The 23606-nt window shown below is 44.8% G+C and overlaps 1 protein-coding gene across 2 annotated transcripts in view; it reads left to right on the forward strand.

The window, feature by feature from the left end:
* LOC135921780 (uncharacterized) overlaps positions 1 to 23606 on the forward strand; it is a 132395-nt gene that overhangs the window by 55976 nt on the left and 52813 nt on the right. For both annotated transcript variants that reach the window (XM_070523491.1, XM_070523492.1), the window contains exons 7-8: positions 17069 to 17217; positions 22438 to 22483. In XM_070523491.1, coding sequence (XP_070379592.1) covers positions 17069 to 17217; positions 22438 to 22483 — 195 coding nt within the window. The remainder of the gene's footprint in view (positions 1 to 17068; positions 17218 to 22437; positions 22484 to 23606) is intronic.

The raw sequence follows: 23606 nt of genomic DNA on the forward strand, positions 1-23606 counted from the left end.
CTTCTTCACAGCGCAAGTAGCTATCTGGAGAAAATATAGCATGCTGTCGTAGATGTTTTACTATGTTTTTTACATGCACATTCAGCATATTTTACACACTACTTTATACTCCAGCATACGGTTCTTTTTACGCTTTGGACTGTTCAATGTTCTAAAATATATATGAATATCAATGCAACTTGTTATCTTTTTTCCAATACTAATTATTGCTTTCATAAAAATAGCCAATAGCCAGATAGTCTTTCCTTCAATGAGTACAGCATATTAGATGATGTTACAAATGATGTATTTAAAGCGCTGTGTTTATTCAAACCGATTACGAGCACACGAAAGTTCGTATTGCGCAAATCACAATCCTTGAAGTGAAATCCGAAGAGATAAAACTCGGAAGCCCAGGCACACCGCAAGGATCAGACTTATCTCCCTTTCTTTCCAATGTAGCAACGATTGGCCTGCCAGCATGTCTAGAAAATACAGAAGGATTGTAGCCTAGCCTGTACGGCGATGATATCACCCTTTGGGTGACAGGTGGAAGTGATTGGCAGATAGAGGAAGTTCTCCAAACAGCCATGCGTAAGGTCGAGAAATATGTCGTGGATAAAGGATTGAGATGCTCGCCCCAGAAATCAGAATTACTTTTATACCGACAGACACGCAAGGGCCGTAAGAGTTCTACGTATAAACCAAACGTCAAGCTTTTCGTAAATGGCAACCAAATACCCCATGTCGTCAACATTACAGTCCTCGGACTCCACGTATAAGCGAAGGGCGAGAACGGAGAAACAATCAGAATACTAGAAAACAGCGCACAACAAACAATGAGGCTAATTAAGAGAATAGCTAATAGCCATTATGGGATGAAAGAGGACAATCTGGTACGACTAGTCCAGGCTTTTGTCATTAGCCGCATAGTATATGTAACCCCTTACCTAAATCTCCAAGTGGCAGAAAAGACAAAAATGGAAGCCATCATTGGACGGTCATTCAAACAAGCCATAGGTTTGCCGATAACCATATCGAATGACAGGCTCCTAGCCTTAGGTGTCCACAACACATTCGAAGAACTCATAGAAGCCCATACGATAGCGCAATACGAAAGACTCACACAAAAACCTACTGGAAAACAAGTACTTAAGAAGCTTAGAGTAACATACGCATCACAGCTTGGCACTAACGTAGACATTCCCCAAGACATAAGGAAGCAGCTTATTATCCTACAGCTGCCAATTAACATGCATCTCGAGCACCACAGGGAAAGGCGGGAGGAGAGGGCACGGGCTATACGGAGGCGATTCCGACGCTCTCAGAACATCGTGTACGTGGACGTGGCAGAGTACATGACTAATCAGAAGATATCTATCGTTACAGTAAACGCGGAAGGGGACCTTACGGTGAGCGGATTTATTAAAACCAACAGAGCCGAGGTGGCTGAGGAATCAGCCATTGCTCGCGCAATGGCTCTTACACTGACCACGATAATAGTCAGTGATTGTAAAACCGCAATATTAAATTACGCAAAGTAACAGCTGTGTCTTACCATTACTCACGTATGGGGCAGAACCCTGGAGGCTTACGAAAAGGATTCTGCTTAAATTGAGGACGGCGCAACGAGCTATGGAAAGAATGATGGGTGTAAAGATAAGGGATATGAAAAGAGTAGGTGAGGGAACAAATGCGGGTAAATGACATCTTAGTTGAAATCAAGAAAAAGAAATTGGCATGGGCAGGACATGCAATGAGGAGGGAAGATAATCGATGGTCATTAAGGGTTACAGAATGGATTCCAAGGGAATGGAAGCGTAGCAGGGGGCGGCAGAAAGTTAGGTGGGCGGGTGAGATTAGGAAGTTTGCAGGGACAACACGACCACCATTAGTACATGACCGGGGTAGTTGGAGAAGTATGGCGAGGCCTTTGCCCTGCAGTGGGCGTAACCAGGCTGATGATGACGATGATGAAAGGGGCGCGTTTCGTTGCGATCACAACGAATCCTGGCACACTTCCGCTGTCAGCGGGTTGTCCATATCATCTGGGCGCCTACGCACTCATCTCTCCCCGGCAACGAGGCGGCCGACACCGTGGCTCGAGGACTTACAAGCCGAACCACCGGGGCGCCGCGGCGTGGGCTGGCCGTAGATCGGATGGTTGGCTACAGGACGACAACTAACCATTACAGATTGCGGAAGGCGCGTTTTCCTCCCGCACACCCATCACTTAATAAGTACCAGGCGGTGGCGTGGCGCCTCCTTCAAACAAATACGTATTTGAATCCGGTGACTTATAATAATTATTACCCAGACCAATGTTCGGCCAAATGTAAATTTTGTCAAGAAAGGGAGGACCTGGATCACATTATCTGGACGTGCCTTCTGACGCCCCGACAGGACCAAGAAATTAAGGAGCGGAAGCAGTGGGAGACCGTGTTGCGCAGCTCGGGCCCCGAAGACCAACTTTGGGCCGTCTAGCAGGCCGAAAATGCCGCTAGAGCTCAAGGCCTTGAGGCCGTCATCTAGGCGGGGTTGCGTCCCCCCCTCACTCCTTCGGCTGTATAAATAAAATTTATTTCTGTCTCTCTGTCGCATACCTCGCATGTGAAAGCGATCTGGTCATTCGAGATCGTATGAAACCTCAGAGCGTGAGTCGACTTTACTTGTTTCTACTGTTCTGTGAATTTACACGAAGAATGATGTTCTCATTAAAGCATTGCGTATGTTTTTTTGTTGTATCCGCCGTGGTTGCTCAGTGGCTATGGTGTTGGGCTGCTGAGTGCGAGGTCACGGGATCGAATCCCGGCCACGGCGGCCGCATTTCGATGGGGGCGAAATGCGAAAACGCCCGTGTGCTTAGATTTAGGTGCACGTTAAAGAAGCCCAGGTGGTCAAAATTTCCGGAGTCCTCCACTACGGCGTGCCTCATAATCAGAAAGTGGTTTTGGCACGTAAAACCCCAAATCTTATGTTTTTAGAGCGCAGCTCTTTGGCGTCCGTTCCTGGGTTTCGCGTCGTCGTCGGCGTTGTCGTCGGCCTCGTAACCAGCTCGCCGACGAATCTGCTCCGCCGCCGCGCATGCGCGCTGTCGGCTCTCCGGGCGAGGGAGGATGATGGAAGGGAGGAGGAGAGACTGTGGAGGAGGGCTGGCTACACAAATGACTCTTTGGCGTCCGTTCCTGGGTTTCGCGTCGTCGTCGGCGTTGTCGTCGGCCTCGTAACCAGCTCCGCCCCCCTTTCATCCCCCCAGCGCTAGCAGCGACCGACTGATACCGCTTTCGTGAGTCCGCTACCGCACTCACGAAAGACGTCGTGCACTTCCTGCAACTCGCATTAACCGTCCATCGATCCACACCGATGTTAGTAGTGGGGGACTTTAATGTTGACATAAAGACAAACAGCAATTTCCTAACACTTATGCGGGAGAACATCCCGTTCCTCTCGCTCGTAACGCGTCCCACGGCTGTGACAACCTCGCGAGGCACTTGTATAGATCTAGCCTTTGAGAATCAAGCATTGGTGTACCAAGTCGAACATATATCAGTCTATTTCTCCGACCACAAAGCTTCCTTCATGACTGTCAAGAACTGTTAGTGGAGTCTTTGTTAAAGGAATAGGTGTGAAAAAAAAAAATTCTGTGATAGCGCATACATGTGTTGCTCGATTTCTTTGCCTCAATCTATCGAAAAGGTGAAACAGCTTATTTGCTGCGCTCAAATTTCGCACTAGGAAGTAACGTAATCGTCGGTAATTTTTTGTCGTAAAGAGCAAATGGTGCGCTAAAAAAAATATTCATGTTGAATGTGGATACTTTTAGCGCTTTCTGCTGCCGTAAACGATTATGCGGCCTTTCTTTTCGCCAATTGAACCGCAGCACATAACCTTTAATTTTCGAAGCTGTTTTCGTTGATGTTCTGAGTACATCTAACCACATGACGTTTGCATTATTGGCGCAGATCCATATTATTTCGCCGACGATGTGGAAACGCGTAAGTATGAAAAACAAGCATGCCAAGTCGTTCGTTGTTATTTATCGTCGTTTGAGCGCAACAAATTATTATTCATGCCCGAAAGGCTCGTGTGACAAGGCGCAGCAAGCCCGCTTGTGTCGGGCCCGTTGTGCTTAAATGCTTTGCTCGGGGATCGATGGGCAATCGATTGCCCCAGTGCGTGGCATTTTCATGACGGCCCGAGGGAAAGCATTTGTTTCTTATGCATGTAGAATTCATTAATATTATTATGCAAGGTTTAGTAAAACAAAACTAGATTCAACTGCATAACCATGCTTTTGACATTTGCGTTCTGGCTAAAATTTTCGACGGGAAGGGGTCTTTCCATTTGGGTACCATAAAGGGTCACTTGAGACACACGTCAGGAAGACCCATAATACAATTATTGCTTCTACCTTGGCAACTGAATTAACCACGCGCCTTACTCTGACGGCCTTCTCTGGACAAAAAAAAAAAACACACCTAATATGTGGGTCGCGTGCACAAAGTGCGCTGTTGTCTGGCCACGCATGAAGCCATCATAACCAATTTTAGCCTCTCGCTCGGCGTTCAGAGAGGTACAGCTTGACATTACATTTATCGATCACAGCCGCAGTGCTTGGGTTTTAGATAGCTCACTTTGCCTTCCTAGTTATATTCAATCAAGCTGAAACCAGCGCACTGTGGGTGTTGTAAGGCTTACAAATGGCTCACAAATGTGGCATTTGTTGAGAAAGTTTCACGGGTCCTCGGGCACGGCGCCCCCTGTTTAGGCATGTAGGACTCAAAAATGTCGCCGACAAACTCTGATGGTAAGACAGGCAGATGCCAATTTACGCCCCTCCCTTTTTACCACGGAGGCCTCGCTACATAGAGGAAAAGGGTGCGATCGATAGATTAAACCGTAGGACTCTAACTAGCTGTCTCATAAATTAAGAGTGGAATCTTTGCGAGGTGTGAATAAATGTCGCTTATGGTTAAGTCATTTCTGTGTCTAAGTCGCACAAAGATGTTTTAATAATAATAATAATAATTGGGGTTTTACGTGCCAAAACCACTTTCTGATTATGAGGCACGCCGTAGTGGAGGACTCCGGAAATTTTGACCACCTGGGGTTCTTTAACGTGCACCTAAATCTAAGCACACGGGTGTTTTCGCATTTCGCCCCCATCGAAATGCGGCCGCCGTGGCCGGGATTCGATCCCGCGACCTCGTGCTCAGCAGCCCAACACCATAGCCACTGAGCAACCACGGCGGGTACAAAGATGTTTTACTTAAACCACCGTGGCTTCATCACTGACAGAGCCTCCCCGGTTTTCGATTCCTGCAGTACTTATCCTTATTGATGTTGGGTAAAAAGCTGCAGTCAGTGTAGCGAAGTTCGCTTTAGTTTTCGCTGAAGACAATACATGATACAGTACAGAAAATTAGCACTTAACTAATATAACAGTGAATGGGAGATAGCTAACTTTTAAGTGCATTATACTTTTCACTGGCACTATCAGTGCGTATGCGAGTCATTGTTGATTTCTCTAACTTACACGTGTAGATTTCGCACCGCTTGGCCACTGTCGCTTTGCATCTCAACTAACGATACATTTTTCATTGTACCACACGTATAGCCTACGGGGCCACACCATACACGGCCACACCTTATGGGACTGCATCACAATGGGGTGCATGTAAGTACTAGCTGTCCAAGAGTACAAATCCTCAAATGTAGTTCCATCAATATTTTTACTTGGTGCAGCACATGAGCACATAGATCACTGTAATTTGCAGTAGACCATGGTACCGATTTGCAAATCACGTACAGTCTAATTGAAATATTCTAGGTTGGAGACGGTGACTTCACCCCTTAAGTGTCGCGGGCCTTTTTTTCGGTTCTATGAGCCCCAAGCTTTAAGAGAAGAAAATTATGCTCTTTCTGCCAATTCACCAGTTCTGAGTGCAATAGTTACTAAACTTAACATTGGAGCCCTTCCGCTCATGCAAGAATTAGTCGTTTGTGCATAATCTGCCCTCCCAATGTTAGGGGAATGTATACATCCCTAAAGAAAGAATGGTAATTTAAAGTAATCTTTTGTGTTGACGCTACACCTCGTGCATTATTTCTTTGATAAAGCATACAAATGCTTAGCGTAGACGGTATTTGCCCCTATCTGTGTGTGAGACCCAAGCCGAAAATTGATTTATTGGAAAACGCAGGCATTTCGTTGATTGAGGCAAAAAAAAATCCTAATTTTGATACCTTTCAGTGAATGGGGGTCCTGCTGTGAGATACGTGGTCTTTGTCGTTCTTTTCGTTATGTAAAACTCACTACCTTATGCAAAACAATGAAGCAATATGGGGCTTACAAGCGCCTTTAATGTTTCAAACATATGGCCCACTTATTCCTGTCTGCATGGGTCTGTTCGGAAAGTGTAAAATTATGTTTTAAACTGCACGCGCAACTCCAGAATTGCGGTGTACATAGATTTACGACCACTTCAAGATAATGTTCGTATCTTCGGTGTGTCTTTAATGTACAGTACTTTAGTCAACCATCTGTCAAGCATACTTCGTGTTGCAACAATTGCTTCCAATGGCCACCTATAGTCGCTGCTGATTCCCTTTACTTTCTTTGCAGTCTCTCAATCACGCTCGAACCAAGGTGAGCGTAAATAACCAATGGAAATATATTTGTGAGCGTTCTTGCGTATTTTTCGCGAGACGTCTGGATAGCGTCAGGAAAGCGAAGTAAAGCTCTCGCTGCAGTGACAGACAACGTGGAAGCCTGAGGGTCCTTTAATGTCCGGCTATTATTGGGCACTCACAGCATGCGATGCTGAAAGTGGTATTTCTGCAAATTTCACAATGTTTATCTCGAAAGTGGGAAGCGCAACGTTTTGAACTACGTTTTCAAACGAATAGATTTTTTTTAGAGACGCTCCAAACATTACTAACAGTTGCTGCTTGACAGAGGGGCTGCGGTCGTAGCTGTCTTGCAGAATAGGTAATACGCAGAACATTAGTCATATAATTAATCGACTTTTATGCGGCTGCATATGCACCAGCAGCCCAGGTGGGCCAGAGAAGGTGTCTCTTATCTGCGGATGTAAGCGATGAACCAAGAAACAATGCTGTTACGTCCTTACTGCAACGAATACACTATATAATGCGCGGAATTTATTTAATACCACCACGCTCTCACCGTTATACTCCGAGGTTCGGAATACGTGGTCGGTTGGATTGTCAGCGTATAGATCGGACCTATTCCAGAGACAGTGAAATCGAAAACAGCGCGCATTGCATTGCATTGTATAAGTAATTTTTTCACATTGCTTTATATTCGTAGAACTCTGCTTGTATGACGGTACCTTAGTTTATTTTCTTCGTTGACTGTCGGGACAGAGCACTGCTCTTGAGTTTTCTGCGTGTCATCCTGTGGGGGCCGCAGTAGCCGCAAAAGGCTCTTTATCCTATTATTTTGTATTTTTAGTACAAAAGTAATGAGGTATTATGCAATGAAGCCTGAGGAAAGAAAATTACTTACTATCTTACTTATAGAAAAAATAAATGCTCTTTGTATGCCGTTACAGTAGGTGACAACAACGAATGGCTTTAGAATGTGCTAGACTACATAAAATCAAAACAAGGCGACAAACCTGACACACGTCAAAGCTGTTCATGTTCTAGAGAGCAAAGTACGCCGGTTTTCCAGCCATCGCACTAGAAATCTATTGCTCGAAATTCTATTTCGTGAGCAGTGAACGCAAGTCTTTGCGCGTGTGTAACTCGATGAAATTTCTATGGTCTGCTTCTCTTACACCTCTTTGCAGAAACCGAACAAAGGTAAGAAGGAAGCGATATTTTTATTTGGCGTATTGGTTTCGTTCACGAGCAGTTACGAAATTTTTCTCGCTTTTTAGGGTGTCATTAAAAGTAGCGAATTCAATTGCCTACAGCGATACCTGCTACATTTGAGACTTTATTTATTGCACAGCCAGTAACATACTCATGCAAGAATCTCTGCCAGACAATAAAGGAAAGCTTCATTGGGAATCTATAGGAATGTCTATTGGTAAATGTCCAGCAAATGTCCAGATCCTTGACTGGTTCTCACACTTCCCTGCAACTACAGCGTATAAAACAATAGTCGACTGTTTTATTTGAGCGTTTTTGCCGGTACGCTCCGCTCCGGGTTGCCCCGCTAAGCCTCAGTGGAGCGACGTGCGATTTTAACGTTCCAGCTATACGTTTAGCCTAGAGGAGCGGATCTTTCGTAGTTGCTGTGCCTTCTGCCTAAATTCAGGGAAATGAAAGAAAACAAAAACGCCCACTGATCACTTTTATATAGCAAAACAAATATACATAACTAATTTGTCCAGACGTGGGCACGTATTGCGTTAGCAGTCCATCTTATCCGATGGAAAATAAAGCGCCGTCTTGGAGAACGCCACGTGATAGCCCGCGAGCTTGCTTTCTACATCCAATACAATTCTTTCTGACATCAAGGTTACCCAACGCGCTGCGCAGCACGCTCCGCTCCGTCAGCTTCACAGCGGAGCGTGTTCCTCGCTACGCCATCCCGCTCACGGCTAAGCGAACGGCGCATGCGCATTCGCGCTTCCGCTCCGCTCAGCTGCTAAGCGGAGCGTAAACGCGCCCCCCTGAAACACGCTAACGTTTACCGGGATGCGCTCGCGGCTAACGCTATGAACGAAGGCGGGCTTTCTGATAGAGACGCAGCCTCTCGCTTGGGCCGCGATGCGGTTGAGGCGAGCGCCACCTTGAAGTGTTTCAAGGAAAGGGCGCGCTGCTCCCTGGACCCTGAGATATTTTCGCAATGGGGTTCTCAAATGGCAGACGCCGTCTGCGGTTTGTGGATTGTAGAAACGCTGAAAAAGGTGCTTGTTTGAGTTTTCGTGTAACAGGATTGTTTTCTCGGGTACTCAGATTGCAATACGATTGGTGTCATGCCTGTAAGTTTTATGTAAGCCGTAGTTTGAAATTTTTCCAAGCATTTTAGCTTGATAAATTGAGTTACTTCAGTCAAACGAATTCCTTGCGTCACATGGAAGGCCTGGGTATACGTGGTTCGAAAATATTTTTGCCGAAACGACGTCCGACGCTGACATCGGATTTTCTGCGACACGCACTGCTTAACGCGATTGCATTAGTAACATGGCACGAAATTTTACGAGTGAAGACCGCATTACATTCTACCCTGCACCCAGAAGACATGCTGCGCGTTTAGCAATGCACGCAGTGGCCAATGCCTAAAATAACAATGTGGATAAGGAAAAATGGCTATTTTTAAGCATGGACGCATAAAACACTACAACTCACAATATCACTGATTGCACAGTACGTGTTGCTTGTCTATAAAACATAACTTTGCCTATATATATGTCATCGAAACAACGCCCATCGACGCAATATTCCCTTTGTGTACCTGCCAATTCCTGTGTGTCAATATTGAATGACTACGTACCACTGACAGCCACGTCCCCGTGATTTGATTTGTCAGGAACGCAGTAAAAAGCAGCCACTTGAAAATTCCGGAGACAAGCAGCAATCACCGGCAGTGACCTGCTAGGTAGACTTGCGCAGCTTTTTGTTGCAGGTAGGCTGCGCTGTCTTGTCCTGTTAGTGAGACATCATCCAGTCTTCCCTCTGCAAATTTCCTTACAAGTCAGAGTAAGAGTAAATGAAATTGAAAAAGCGATCATTGAAACTTGTGACGGACGTAGGTTTGCACCACTTGTATTCTGCTTTTTTAAGGAGAGAGCACAAGATTTACAGCTTCACTGGTGAGAAACACACGATATTGATGCTGACTTGTGCTTAGAGACACTTTTAATTGGTGGCGTCCGTTAGACTGAATATGCGGCATTGTAATCGCGTTGTCATCCATTCATCCTCCCTGCTTCTTGTGTAGTCCTTGTTTAGTTTTTAATCATATCGTGAGGAGTCAACAAACAAAGACACCAAAGAAAACAGTAAGAATAACTTGTACTTACTAATTGAATTAAAGAAATGATAAACTAATCACAATGAAAGTGCATGAAAAAAACTACTTTCCGCAGGTGGGGAACGATGCATGTCTTCGCCTTACGCGTGCTGTGCTCTAACCAATAGCGAGGGTCTCGAATCCGGAAGCACTGATGCCTTCAGGTAGCATGTGAGGATTTATTGACTAGTTGCTCTCACGTAGAAAGATCACGCACTCGCGACACCTGGGACACAAATTATGTTCCACATCCGCCGCCAAGGTTTGTGAGTGGTGACGATGGCTAACACTCCCAAGGCTAGTTCTGGTACTAACACAAATACCCAAGCAATTGGATGGGGAAGCCGCGCCGGTGTGGCTCAATTGCTTAGAGCATCGCATGCGTAATGCGGAGACGTGGGATTATTCCCCACCTGCGTCAAGTTGTTTTTTCATCTACTTTTATTGTCATTAATTTACCATTTGTTTATTTCAATTAGTAAGTACAAGTAATTTTTCCTGTGTTTTCTTTGATGTCTTTCCTTGTTGACCTCTAATGATATGATTAATAAACATCGCGGCCCTTGGTTAACCCGCTCTTTCTCGTTGTTTAGTTTTTGTTGTTTTCACTGTTTTAGTGATAAGTTCTCCGACATCGCCCATCCTCGCATAACGAACACTTTGATAATCCGACACATGCCGTTGCTGTCGCTGAGTGCCTGTAGCTGCATGCACGGGCAGTACTCTTAATTTTAGCGTGTAGAGGTAGGTCTGAATCACCGTGCGGATGGAATACAAACTTAAACGAATATGAATTAACTTGAACACAATGAGAACGGTTGCCCACGCAACTGCTGTAAGAGAAGTCGACAGTAAGTCCGTTTCTAATAAAGCAACGTAGCTTAAAGAATCTCACGACGTGTAAACCGAACATATCATGATAAAATTCAAATAATCGAAATTAATAAACATTTTCAAAATCCTTTTACGCAAAAAATGAGAAATATTTCGTTTATAGTGCACTTTAAACGAGCGTACGATCGTAAACATGCGAAGAGTTATACGACGGTAAATCTCTTCGCGAACATGACACGCGATATAACCTGCAGTGTTTTATCTGGACTGTCACACAAACAACAGGAGCTGCCGCCCTCCATACATAAAGCCAACGACAGCTTGAACTATTCGCTACAAAGGTTAGTTGGAGGTGGTATTTCCCATAATTTTGAGATGCAAGGTAACAAAGGCCTTGTACTCAATACCTTCGATCAAATCTCACAAGTTGCATAACTGCCTTTTCGTGTGCTGCCTGTGGCCAGCTCATTTCCACCTTCTTGACTTTTTTTTTACGTTGGCGTTCTCCTAGAAGTTCATGTCCACGCAAAACTCATGTCGTTAAATTTATGTGAGCGCATACGGGTGCTCACTTTTGCAATGCATAATTTTTATGAAAAAATCATTCAGCACGGGCGGCGCCTAATGATAATTGAATGTGCATGCCACTGAAACTGTTCGCATGACGCATGTAGAGGTCAACAGTGAATGTGCAGAAGCTTTACTGAGCTTTGCTCGTAAAAAAGAGTGAGAGGGCATCATAAATGATCCCGTTGGCTAGACTGCTAACTTCTTTGTGACAGCGATTGTTGATACTGTGTGAGTCAGTTGCAAATAGCATGATTGCCCCGTGGCAAGGCATCAAATATCATCCACACGTCTGATTTTCACCGTCTACTCCTTTCTCTATGTATCTTGATCTGTAACGCTGGAGTTGTGTCCAATCTTCTGTCCTCGTTTTTGCGGTAAGCAGACATGTCGATTGTTAATCACCAACTCTCCTGAGCTTCCACTTTATAAAAACATGCTTATTTTTTCTATCGCCTGGTGATATCTAGTTCAACAAGTGGTGATCAGCTTACTGAAGCACCCATCGCTTTTGATCAAGTGGCTATGCAGTGTCTCGCTCACCTCTCGAGTGACATTGAAATATCTCCTATGGTCAGCACTATTTCTTACGTAAAATAATATCTCGCACCATGGAAAAAGCATAATGGTGTTCTACTAAAAAAAAGGGTTATTCTCTCCTGCGCTATGTTCCACAGAATTCTTGGTGGCAACGTTAGCATCAAGCCTATATGTTTCATCTTTTACTCTGCAGTGACATCGAAAGCGATAGACCGTGGAAAGTGCTCCTCCTCGCCTGCGCGCTGCTGCTCTTTTGCTCTGGGCTGATCGTAATGTTCATGGGCACTCTGACAACGCCCAGTAAGCAAAAGTGTATTTCTGTTCAGCGTAACGCTGATTTTCTTTTTGTAGCTTTTATTTCAAATAAAAATAGTTATCTCCTTTTTAAGGCACATTTGTGGGACTTGTGTTTTCTTTAAAGAAGGGAATTGCGCTAAAAAAGACACGGACGAGTAAGGACATGGACGGGCGCAAACTGCAGCAGAAACGTAATTCGACGGGCGCCCGTCCATGTAAGGACATGGAGTTGCGCCCGTCCATGTCCTTACTCGTCCGTGTCTTTTTTAGCGCAATTCCCTTCTTTAAGTATGTACGACCGACTCGCCCAACAACGTGCTCTCCTGAATTTGTGTTTTCATTTGTTATCACGTGAAACAAAAATAAAGCTGCATTTATTGCGAAGTTCGCCTACAATGTAAGCCTTTTCCAGCATATTGCGTCCCACATGTGCCAGTAAATAGTCTCCCTCGTCGCTTAGCTAAGGTTCATAATATTAACGAACTGGGGAAATGTACCTCATTTGACCAGGCTTACAAGCTCATAGGTAGTTCGGTCCACTTATGGAGAACCACCACGCTCAAAACTGATAACTTGACCACCATGACACTTGAAATGAGTTCTGCGGTTTCACCGGAGTTCTCTGGTTTCATGTTGTGCCCCACAATCAAATCGTGGATAAATTTTGACCACAGGGGGATCTTTAACCTGCACACAATGCAAAGGTCACGGGTGTTTTTTACACTTCACCCCCATCGAAATTCGGCCGGCGCGGCTGCGATTCCATCCCGTGACCTCCTGCATAGCAGGCTAACACAATAGCCGCTAAGCCACCGCTACGGATTGTGCACCATGAAGGTTGCCGGGGGAACACTTCTACGAAATGATTGTAATGAGGTGAATTTCATTGGCTATATTGGGAAACCGCTCTTGAATAATAAAGAGCCAACTGTGTTCTGAAAATAGAACAGCTCGCTGCAACAAGTACGAAGAAAAACTGATGGCTAACATTAGTGAAGCCAACCTCCAAAGCATTGAGTAAAGGTTTTTTAAACAAACGAATTTTAGCATAGGGTCAGAAGGCTATAAAGTAGATGATCAGGTAATTGCTCGATATGAAACAAAAATTGTAAATGGGGTAATTGGCATCGTTTAGTCGATTGTCTTGTCGAAGAACCAGATTTGTACATATGTGGCAGTTGACCGATGATCTGCTTTTTTTTTGTGTGTAGAATTTTCGGCAGCAACAAAAAACATTGTATTTTGATAAACTCTTGTTGCCCCGCCAGAGGACGCCTTCTTGGGTTCTCTTGGGTTTACATTACAGCTCTCTTGGGGTTACATTAAACAGAGCCAGAGAAGAGGGAACGCAAATTTAGGAAAGGCTGAGAGATGCACCAAGCGTGCATTCAGTATGATAACCTACACACTGGGTGCAGGAAAATGGGGAATAAAATATATTAAAAGAAGAAAGTAAAGAATAGGAATAGAATAGAAATTAATACTGCGTGCATGTGGAGGAATGCACAAGAAGGCTACATACAAAAGCACAGGGCGGGGCAGTAGAAGAACTGCACTAATTCGCGAATAATATTTAGCGCCAGGGGCGAGTGTTGGCTTTGACTCAGAAATGAAATATATAGAATTTTGCATTATGCAACATTTTTAGCAGTGGCCTGTTGCAGAAAACATAATTCTAATGCATGAACTCAATAGTTCTAGGAGGCGCACATTACCAGTATCATGGATGCAAGTAAGCATTTGACAAATGAACAAGATTGCTGTATTTATTTTGAACATCTTAGTTTAAGGCACATACCATATTTTACAGTTTAGAGCCAGTGAGGTTGCGAGGCATATTCACTTGGACTGAATTGCGAGCATGGCACTCCAAGGTATGCACCGTCAAACTTGCTGTAAATATCTAATTTTATAGAAATCCCTGTTTTATGCATTCAGGCTTCAAATTCACTGCAGAGCCAGTGTATTTCGTTGCACATTCTGTGGATGATTACCTCGAGGCTGCTGTCATTCTTAGCATTCGTTCCAAGTGGTTACGCTTTGGGAACTCACCTATTACTAGTTCAAGTTGGAACGTAACAAAAGACCTATTCAGTGAAAAGTTGTTTGCTTGTCTATTGTTAATTTCGATTTCTTGTTCATATATTGCCCCGGCAATAATTCAACTTAATGACTGCAAGCTACCAGTAGGTTTACAACGTATTCTTCACATAACTTTATTATTTGGCTCGCAGAGATACACGATGCGTTAGAAACGCCAGTAATGTTGCCTAGCATTGATGAAGCCCACATGTAAAATTGACTTGCTCCAGGTGGTTAGGCAGCCCAAACAGGTAACACAAATTCCGTAGACACGTAAGCGCTGCAGAGCGGTTCCTGGAGTTATCAACTCCTCGCAGGCAGGGGAGCTCGTTGAGACGCATCGCTAACGGTGTCTGAATAGCACAGGGCCGGTGCTCTTGGATCCGTGACGTCATGTACTTTGCCCGATTGCCATGGAATCTAATAGGGACACTATCGAGTTTGCCGCGCGCATTCTGACGCTACCGCTTTCGTTACGCCGAACTTAGCGAAGAAAATCAAATTTTGGTCCAAGTAGCGTGACGTCATAAGTAGGGTACGCAGGCTTGCTATGTAGATGACGCTAGCATAGCACAGTCGGTAAGACTTTCGGACCACTTCTGAACGTGGGGTCGTGGCGTTCGAAACTCATTACCACCGTTTTAGAGAGCAGCCCTTAGACGGCCGTTCCTGCGTTGAGCGTCGGTGTCCCTAGGCGTACCTCGGCGTCCCTTGTAACCGAGCGAATGAGCACCGCGAAAGATGAAAAAGCAAACGCAGAGCGCAGCGGCAGATGAATGACGGCGAGATCCAGGAGAGCGCGAGGAAGAAAGCGGAGGAGGAGAGAGTGGCTAAATAGTGAGGAGGAAAGCCGAGTACCGCACGAAACATGCTCAGTCGTTGCTGCCAGGCATGAGGTGAGCCCTATGGCAACGAAGAACTGGCGTGGACTTCGGAGCCATCGTGCATGCGCTACTTCGCCTGCGCCTCCACCGCTAGAGAATGCGCTCCACACCATGTTCGCGCTTTCTTTCTGAGCAATGAGCGACTCAACCATGGAAATGTTTCGATTGCCGCTGCCGCTAAACGAGCTGCCCGAGCAGAGGTGGTCGTCACTGTCGCTGTCGCACCACTGTCGAGAAGAACCTATCTTTCGCAATCAAATTCTTTGTCACAATACATCGCGATGTCAAAACACCTAACGGATTTGCTCAAAACTCGCATTAGCCACCATCGTGCTCACTGTTGAATGGTCTTTTTTGTTATAGCGGTTACCTGGGCGCAGTTAGAATGCAAGCGAGAGCTAGCGCGCACAAGGACCGCGCGTCGATGACTCAAACTTCCGGGAGCTACTGTGACGTGGCGTTACGGCGGTACCCTCTCCCCTCACGCAACAAGTGGCGCGCCAAGACTCATCAGGTGTGCGCTTCCACCTGACCTTCACCGCCGAGGCGTGCTCGTATCGCGGCCTCCCAGCCAAACGGAATTTAGGTTTGGCTTTTTGCTAGTCCAGATGACAGACGCCAACGTTTTTTCAATAAATGGGCCATTTGACGCTTTCGCAAATTGAAAATGCTCTTGAGAATGCTTTCAAAATTGAGAATGCTCGACATGTGAAGGCTACTGTCCACTTTCCAGAACATTGACCTCATTGTGGTCCGTTCTCATTGCCCGAAATCAATCTTCGAATTTGACACGCCTGCACTCATTCCACCGCGAATCTTCTACTTTCCTCGCAATGTTTCATATATAGAGGAATTATCTTTCCGGTGACTGCGAGTCGGGGGGTGCCTTACACCTATCGTCAGTTTCGCTTGTGCGATAACCATTTTGAGACGAAAACTGTTTGAAATTCTTCGGTCCTGCGTCGGCAGCGGATGCCCGCCAGCTACTTTGAACATTCCTTTGACCAGCCGTGGTTGCTTAGTGGCTATGGTGTTGGGCTACTAAGCATGAGGTCGTAGAATTGAATCCCGGCCTCGCCAGCCGCATTTCTATGGGAGCAAAATGCGAAAGCACACGTGTACTTAGATTTCGGTGCACGTTAAAGAACCCCGAGGTGGTCGAAATTTCCGGAGTCCCCCACTGTGGCGTGCCGCATAAACAGAATGTGCATTTGGCACGTGAAACCCCCTAATTTAACATATAATTTATACATTCCATAGGACAAACACAGTCCTCAGAGGGTACTGAGAGTGGTGAAGATAGGACATGAGCAACCTCAACAATGTGAAAAATTTATCATGCACCACAGCACGCCAGTAAGAGTGAAAGTATTCATTTCATCACTTTTCCAATTGGCTTGTAGTGCCTTGCGCCCATGTGAATTTTTATCTCACGCTCGGGCGTAGGAGCCCAGCTGCCCCCTTAGCTGCAACAGCGCAGCTGAATCATAGATTCCTGTCCTTTCTGCTGAGCATAACAAGCAGAAAGGTCCTGCCGAATATGTCAGTCTGTTATAAAGTGATTAGTAATGCAGCGTTAATTTAATTGAACGCATGCATACGTCAGCGACGATGTCACGTCTGAAGTTATTGAGAAGGCTGTTGAGGCACTTGCCTACATTTTTCTGCCAGCAATAATGACAATGAAGATGTTATATTTTTGTTTTTATTTTCCGAGACGTAACTTAGCTTCTAGCCATATTTTTAGTAGGCATTCTGGAACGCACCCCGCATATGCGCATAACGAGAAACGTCATCTTGCGGGAAGGTGGTCTCACGTATACGAAAACCTTATCGCGAAGACGGTTAAATACTCTTGTCTATACATTTTCTTTTTTCAATTTTTCTTACTTAGCCACTGATGAAGACGCTACTGGCACCGGCGACGGCGATGACAGCACTGCTGTCTCTCACATTATATACAGAACACCGAGCCGCCCTGTAACCCGAGGTACCCGAAGTGGATCTGGTGCCAGCTCAAGAACCATCCGGACAGCGACACCAGTACGTCCATTAGAAAAGCGATTGTCAGGCTTCGCGCGGGTTCCTCAATTTAAGAAAGAAAAAAAATGTAAGTTCATTACCCGCCAGACACACATCTGCGGTTTTAGAGTCAAGTATCTAAATATTGGCCAAATGTGACATCTTGCACTAAAATTAGGCTTTCACATGTGTTCAATAGCATCTTCACTGACCCGCGATAATACTGCGATCCGCGGCTCTTCAGCGGTACTATTCAGATTTTGTACTTTCTGGGATAAACGTGCACCGAAATCAAAGTATGCTTTCGCATTTTACTCCCCTAGAAATGCGGCTGCCGAGGCCGGGATTCAATCCCGACCTGGTGCTTAGCAGCCCAACACCATCGCCACTAAGCAACCACGGCGGGTCAAAGGAACGTTCAAAGTAGCTGGCGGGCATCCGCTGCCGATGCAGGACCGGAGAGTTTCAATTTTTTTTTCATATTCAAGACATTGTAAAGGAAGACCAATAAACCATGTCGTTTATATGCAGATAGAGATAACGTTTTCCGCATAGACTATCCTTCATATCATTCGGAATATACCGCTTAATGGAAGTTTGCCGTACTTAAGCGGCATTGTATAGACTTAGTGACTTCTGATATTGTCTCTACCTACCACCGGTATTGTACCGTGCAACAGTCGTCGTGGCCACCTTGAACTAGCCAGTAACGGTGTACAGGCACCCGATTTCATAATGTCCCCCCTCATGCCCCCCCCCCCCATGTGACTGATCATAAATATTATAGGCGTCATATCCAGAAAGCAGTCAGTGAAGCGTAATCTCTGTTTTGATACAAACGGCACAAAATTCTTACACGTCGTTGTAGGCAAATTATGCACAGGTGCCACAGGGGTAAGCTTGTGGCAAAAGAGATATCGATCAACGTAGGTGCATTCTATAGATAGCAGATGCATTGAAATTGAGAGTGCCAGAGGTAACTAATACACAGGTGTGGCACTCTTCTGGCGATGTGCCAATTCTGTCATTTGGCCACAAATGTTCATTTCTTCGTTTTGTTACAATTAACCAGTCCTTCTAATCATTAGGCTCATGTGTTAGTAAACGGAGCGTAGAAGTTAATTGTGAAAAATTCGCTTACATTAAAAAACTAAAAAGGATGTTTTTTTTTAATATGCCATTAGGAACAAAATTCTGCTTAAGAAGACTTCTTCCATGTACTTAGGAGTAACAAAAACGAAATAGCTAAATGGGCGCACACTTGTAGGAAATGTCTGTTTCACAATTTAGCAGAAATAGTAACTTCATAGGAAGAAATTACCGACGCGACGTGAGCAGCTATGTTAATGTTGTATTGGGCTTACATTTGTTTGATGCTAGATTTAGGTAGTGCACTTTGTAGCCAACATTAAAAAGTGCACAATCCCATTTGGGATAGATTCCCCGAAAATTGGTACGCTTTATATGTGGGAAATATAGGCGCAGTGGCAATATAATACGTATATAAAGCCGTGTAACTTATAGCTACTAACAGTAAGAGGCCCGAAGTGTCGACTCACCTTGTATTTCTTTGTCATTTAATAAAACAAAGCGTAGAATTATAAAAAAGGCACTTGCATAAAGCAGTAGTTTCCAGAACGATGCTAACGAACAAACCACACTCTCCAAGTGCAAATATTGCGAGCCCGTACTGGTTCATTGAATCATTCTGCACTTTTTTTTCCTGAGCCCATAAGCATTAAGGACTTCACAGAATAATGATGCGCAGAAAAACAATTTTAAACACTGCCCAGATATTACGATAGATGTGCTCTCCTTTATTGGCTTACCAGTGTTAAATATGGGTGTATTTGTGTAAATTTTATTCATTACAACCTCCATGCAAGGAACCGGAAGACAGAGTGAACGATACGAATAAAAAAAGTTATATACTTCTTCCACGAGGCGGATGAAAAAGTGCTGCCAACGAACGCGTTTTATTTGTCAATTTGAGGTCTCGTAAATTTGTACTCTGGCACTGATTGAACCCAATCTGCAGTAAATAATCTCGGGCAAGCAGCGGAGAAAACACTGAAGGCATTAAAGAGAATTTACGTATTCCCGAAATCCCGTATGAAACTTTATTTAGAACTTACTAGGCAGTTATCGCACACTCTGCAACAAAAAATGTAAGAGCTGAAGGCTGATCCAAAATAGGTGAATAAACAGAAACCTCAACATACAGTACACACTCTTATCAAGTTAGAACTCACCTCTAAAAATATCAAAAATGTAATTTTTTTTGTTCGCGCTGGTAGTAATATGGACAACCAATGTGCAGTTCCGCCGTCGGCGTCGCCGTGGTCGTGAGTGTCCGTATAAAGTCCAAGGACGATAACACCGTCCTTGCGCGTCCGACGCTGTATGTACGACTGAAGGCGTGCGAGTGGATGCGACGATCGCGGATCAATCTCGCTCTTGCGGAACAGACGGAAGCAGGCAGGAAGGCCACCGTCTCCCGTCGTGCACGAGGCACCCGACGTTGCGAGGCACCCGGTGGAGGGGAGATGGGGGGGGAGGGGGGACTGGCGGCGTTGCTCTCGGGCTGCAACTGCACATGTGGCGGCATGCTCGGGGTCTCCCGACCGTATCTCGACAGCGATCTGCGGGTAGGGCAGAGTCTAAGTCGTACGGCGGCAGGTAGTTTTGTGCGTGCTGCCTATCCTTCGCGCTCACTTTTCATGTGAGCGATACACAGCTGGAATCTCCCTGCGCTCGCTGCTGCTGCCGCATTACCTCCCACCAGCGTTTTGACCGCATGTTTCCGCAGTCATCGAGTCATATATGTTCATGCTTGCTTGTGTGCGCAGGTCATTATGGTTGTTGATTTAGTTGGTGAGCCTATGTTTACTAGTTTATACGGCCGATAAAACTACTATCCTTACTTTGTATAGCTGTCCAATAATTTGCTATGCCAATGGATGCTTCGCTTTTCGGGTGAAACTGTTTTTTTTTTAATTCAGTAAATATTTGCGAGCTCTAGAATCCGTGTAGCGACTGTCGCCAGCTTTTTCCGCTCTGTGATGACCATCGCGTGTGACAGCCGAGCGGTATCTGTCGAACGTGATGTTGCATACGATCGGCTCACGCTGCTACACTCGAATCCCATCCAATCCGCAAGTGGCGATGTTTCCGCCGTTTCGCGAACTTTGCGAGTTGCACGTGGGTACCCAACGTTGACACTTATTTTCTTTTAGTCGCTTCCCTATGGGACGATATAGAAGCTACCCCACTTGTTCCAAAGCTGAACCCAGGTGACAGTGGGCATGCAGTCAGTGGTGAAGTCAGTAAGAGACCGGAATGAGGGACGTCAGTATTGACACTGACTAAGAATAGATCGGGTTCATTAGTAAATTAATTATTTAATTCTTATTATCTCTAGGTTAAGCTAATGTCGACTAATGAAAGGTGTTTGACGTTCCTGCTTGTGGGAAAACCTGTGAAATGGAAACGCTGTATCGAAGTAATATTTTCGTCGAGATTACAGTCGGTGGTTTCAAAACCTCGAATCCCAACAACATTTTTTAAAAATTCTTTGAGACCTAGAAGCATCTCGGCGTAGATTACCTCCTTGTAGTCATTGCACCCTACCGTCTAGTCCGCTTCAATTTTTTTGCAAAAGGGAGTGCGAGCATTGTGGGAGTAGATGCGTTATAGCAAAAGAGCAGCACTGCAAATGGTGTCACAAACAAAGTATCCATATTTTACTGAACAGCGTGTGAACCGCCTTGCTATCGTGCATCAGCCATACACCTTAATTCTAAAGAAATTGTTTGTCGAATAGCGTGTTATAGTTTTTCAAAGGTGTAGTTTGCAGGAGTTTCCAAAATGCGGTAATGCCTATACCTTAGACGGTACGCTTACGTGGTTGCAGGAAATGTTTTAATATATACGCTTCCTACTCGCATTCGTATGCTTGGATTGTTCGTGATGGCCGTGCGCGTATTGAAGTGTCGGTACTATACCCAGCTACTTGCATTTCGAATGCCTTGGCAGCAAGACCACCAAAAAAATTCCCGTCCGCGATTACCCCAATAGCCTTCATAAAAGAAACGCCGCAGTCAATAACAAAATGACTCTGTTATGCCACATGACTTACTAACTAGACGTTTTAGCATGATTTAACACCCAGCTAAGTACAGCTATTGCGAAGGTCTTTAGCTTCGAAACCGCCCACCAACGCTACGACCAGCTCACTATTTCGCAGAATAATAATGGTTTTTCAATGTCCGCATCATTAGAGCTTATATTGAAATTCGAAACGCCGAAGTACTCCCCCTCCCCTACGCCTTCTTAACCAAATGGAAGCTCTCTTTAAACACATAATTTTACAATGCTAATGACCTAACTGCTTTTGTAAAGCAGTAATGTAGGCTAAACTGCATCTTATTCTCCCTCCTCGTCTGTCGCATAAATTTTTTCTGGGCGTATTCTTCACCCTAATGGTAAACGTATATTTCTATACATTTAAATAATGGCGTCTGTAGTTGAAACTTGAAATTAATGTATTCCTTTGGTGGTTAGGCTTGTAATATATATGATTTTTTACCATTTACCATTGGCCAGGTGCAACTCTGATGTGAAACAACATTAACTTTCCTGTACCGTGTGCCTATATTTTTCTACGCAACTAATAAAGTTATAAAAAAATTGATAGTTTCTACCACAATGAAGAACATCAAGAATGGTATGGCCCGTCACAAATTGTAAGAGGGAGCATCTCGTGTTCTTTTTTGACACCATGTTCCAGATCAAACAAGGAGAAAGGGATCGCCCTACTATCGAAAACCCTCCCGTGTGCACTACGGATGCGGTTACTGCTGGCATTGTCGATGCATTTATCGCATGAGATGCACAATCCCATACATACAACAATTTGAAACGATTGCTCACCGACCAGCTTGTAAATATAGCTTGCCTCTGCTATGTCGGCACGAACCACAAGCAGCCCTCAAAAATCGCGTCTGCAAGTTTTTGCGATCTCGGAAAGTAACCACCGTTTTGTAATTTATTCATCCCATTCAACAACGCTCACTAGTTTTCAAAACATCGGCTTCGTTGAACAAAGCATTTATGTTCATTTTCTAGAGCTCTAAAGTTTTTTTTGGAGGATCAGCAAAGCGAGTACAACGAAGTTTACTCATTGTGCACTGGCATGAATTTTACGCTTTTTGTATCTGAAATCTAAATGCATTTTCGCAGGTGACAACTCCAGCGGCTATTCCACCTCCGGTAACCCCGTTCCCGCGTGAGTATACGGACATTCCATAATGGTATAGATGCTACAGGAGCGCTACTCCTTGCACACGACACAAAGTGCGACGCAAAGTGCCCTAAAACGCATCTTAAAGGGGAAGAAAAGAATGCTGCGACATGCCGTGTAGAGAACGCGTGCCCCCCCCCCCCCCCCTCCCCATTTGGTGCTACAAAATCTTGAAATCATAGTGCGAAGGAGCGTCCTTGATAGCGTTCAAGCAATAGTACTGTTTGAAGGTCAAAGGTCAACACAGATGGACATCAAGACTTACACGAATGGGTGTTCGCCCCGAATCAATTATTCCCCACGCGGCCTACTTGCGCAAACTTAAACTCATGGTGCTGTAAATTTGAGAATAAAACATGTGCAAAATACTAAATTCTGAAGATACATTAAAAAAAAACACAGCTTACTTAGTGTATCGTGGCGAAAACGAAAAATCCGTTTTGCAATAACTTCTGTGTAGCAAACATAAGCTACTACTGAAATACTGCTGGCTATTCGTGCTCTCGCTACTTTTAAAGCCGAAGCATTCCTTTGTGCGTATTTGCCAATTTGACAGTATCTGTCTATCTATCTAGGCACCTACATCTTGGTCATCTCATGGTCATTTCGTTACCTCGCTATTTGCCAAAATTCGCGAGATTGGTCGCGGGATTGAATCCCGGCCACGGCAGCCGCATTTCTATGGGAGCATTATGCGAAAGCAGCCGTGTACTTAGATTTAGGTGCACGTCAAAGAACCCCAGGTGGTAACAATTTCCGGAGTCCCCAATTGGGGCCTGCCTCATAATCAGAAAGTGCATTTGGCACGTAAAAGCCCGTAATTTAAAATAAAATTTATGCGTTCGCTTGGACAAAGAGAGTCTTCAGAGGGTACTTATTGGGGTGAAGATAGGGCATAAGCAACCTCAACAATGTGAAAAATGCATCATAGACGACACCACGCCAGTGAGAGGGAAAGTATTCATTTCATCACTTTTCCAATTGGCTTGTAGTGCATTCCGCCCATGTTAATTTTTATCTGACGCTTGGACGTATGAGCCCAGCTGCCAGCTTAGTCGCAGTGGTGCAGCTCAATCAGAGATTACTGTCGTTGCTGCTGAGCATAACA

This window comes from Dermacentor albipictus, chromosome 8 (assembly GCF_038994185.2).
Source record: "Dermacentor albipictus isolate Rhodes 1998 colony chromosome 8, USDA_Dalb.pri_finalv2, whole genome shotgun sequence".
Taxonomy (NCBI): Eukaryota; Metazoa; Arthropoda; class Arachnida; order Ixodida; family Ixodidae; genus Dermacentor; species Dermacentor albipictus.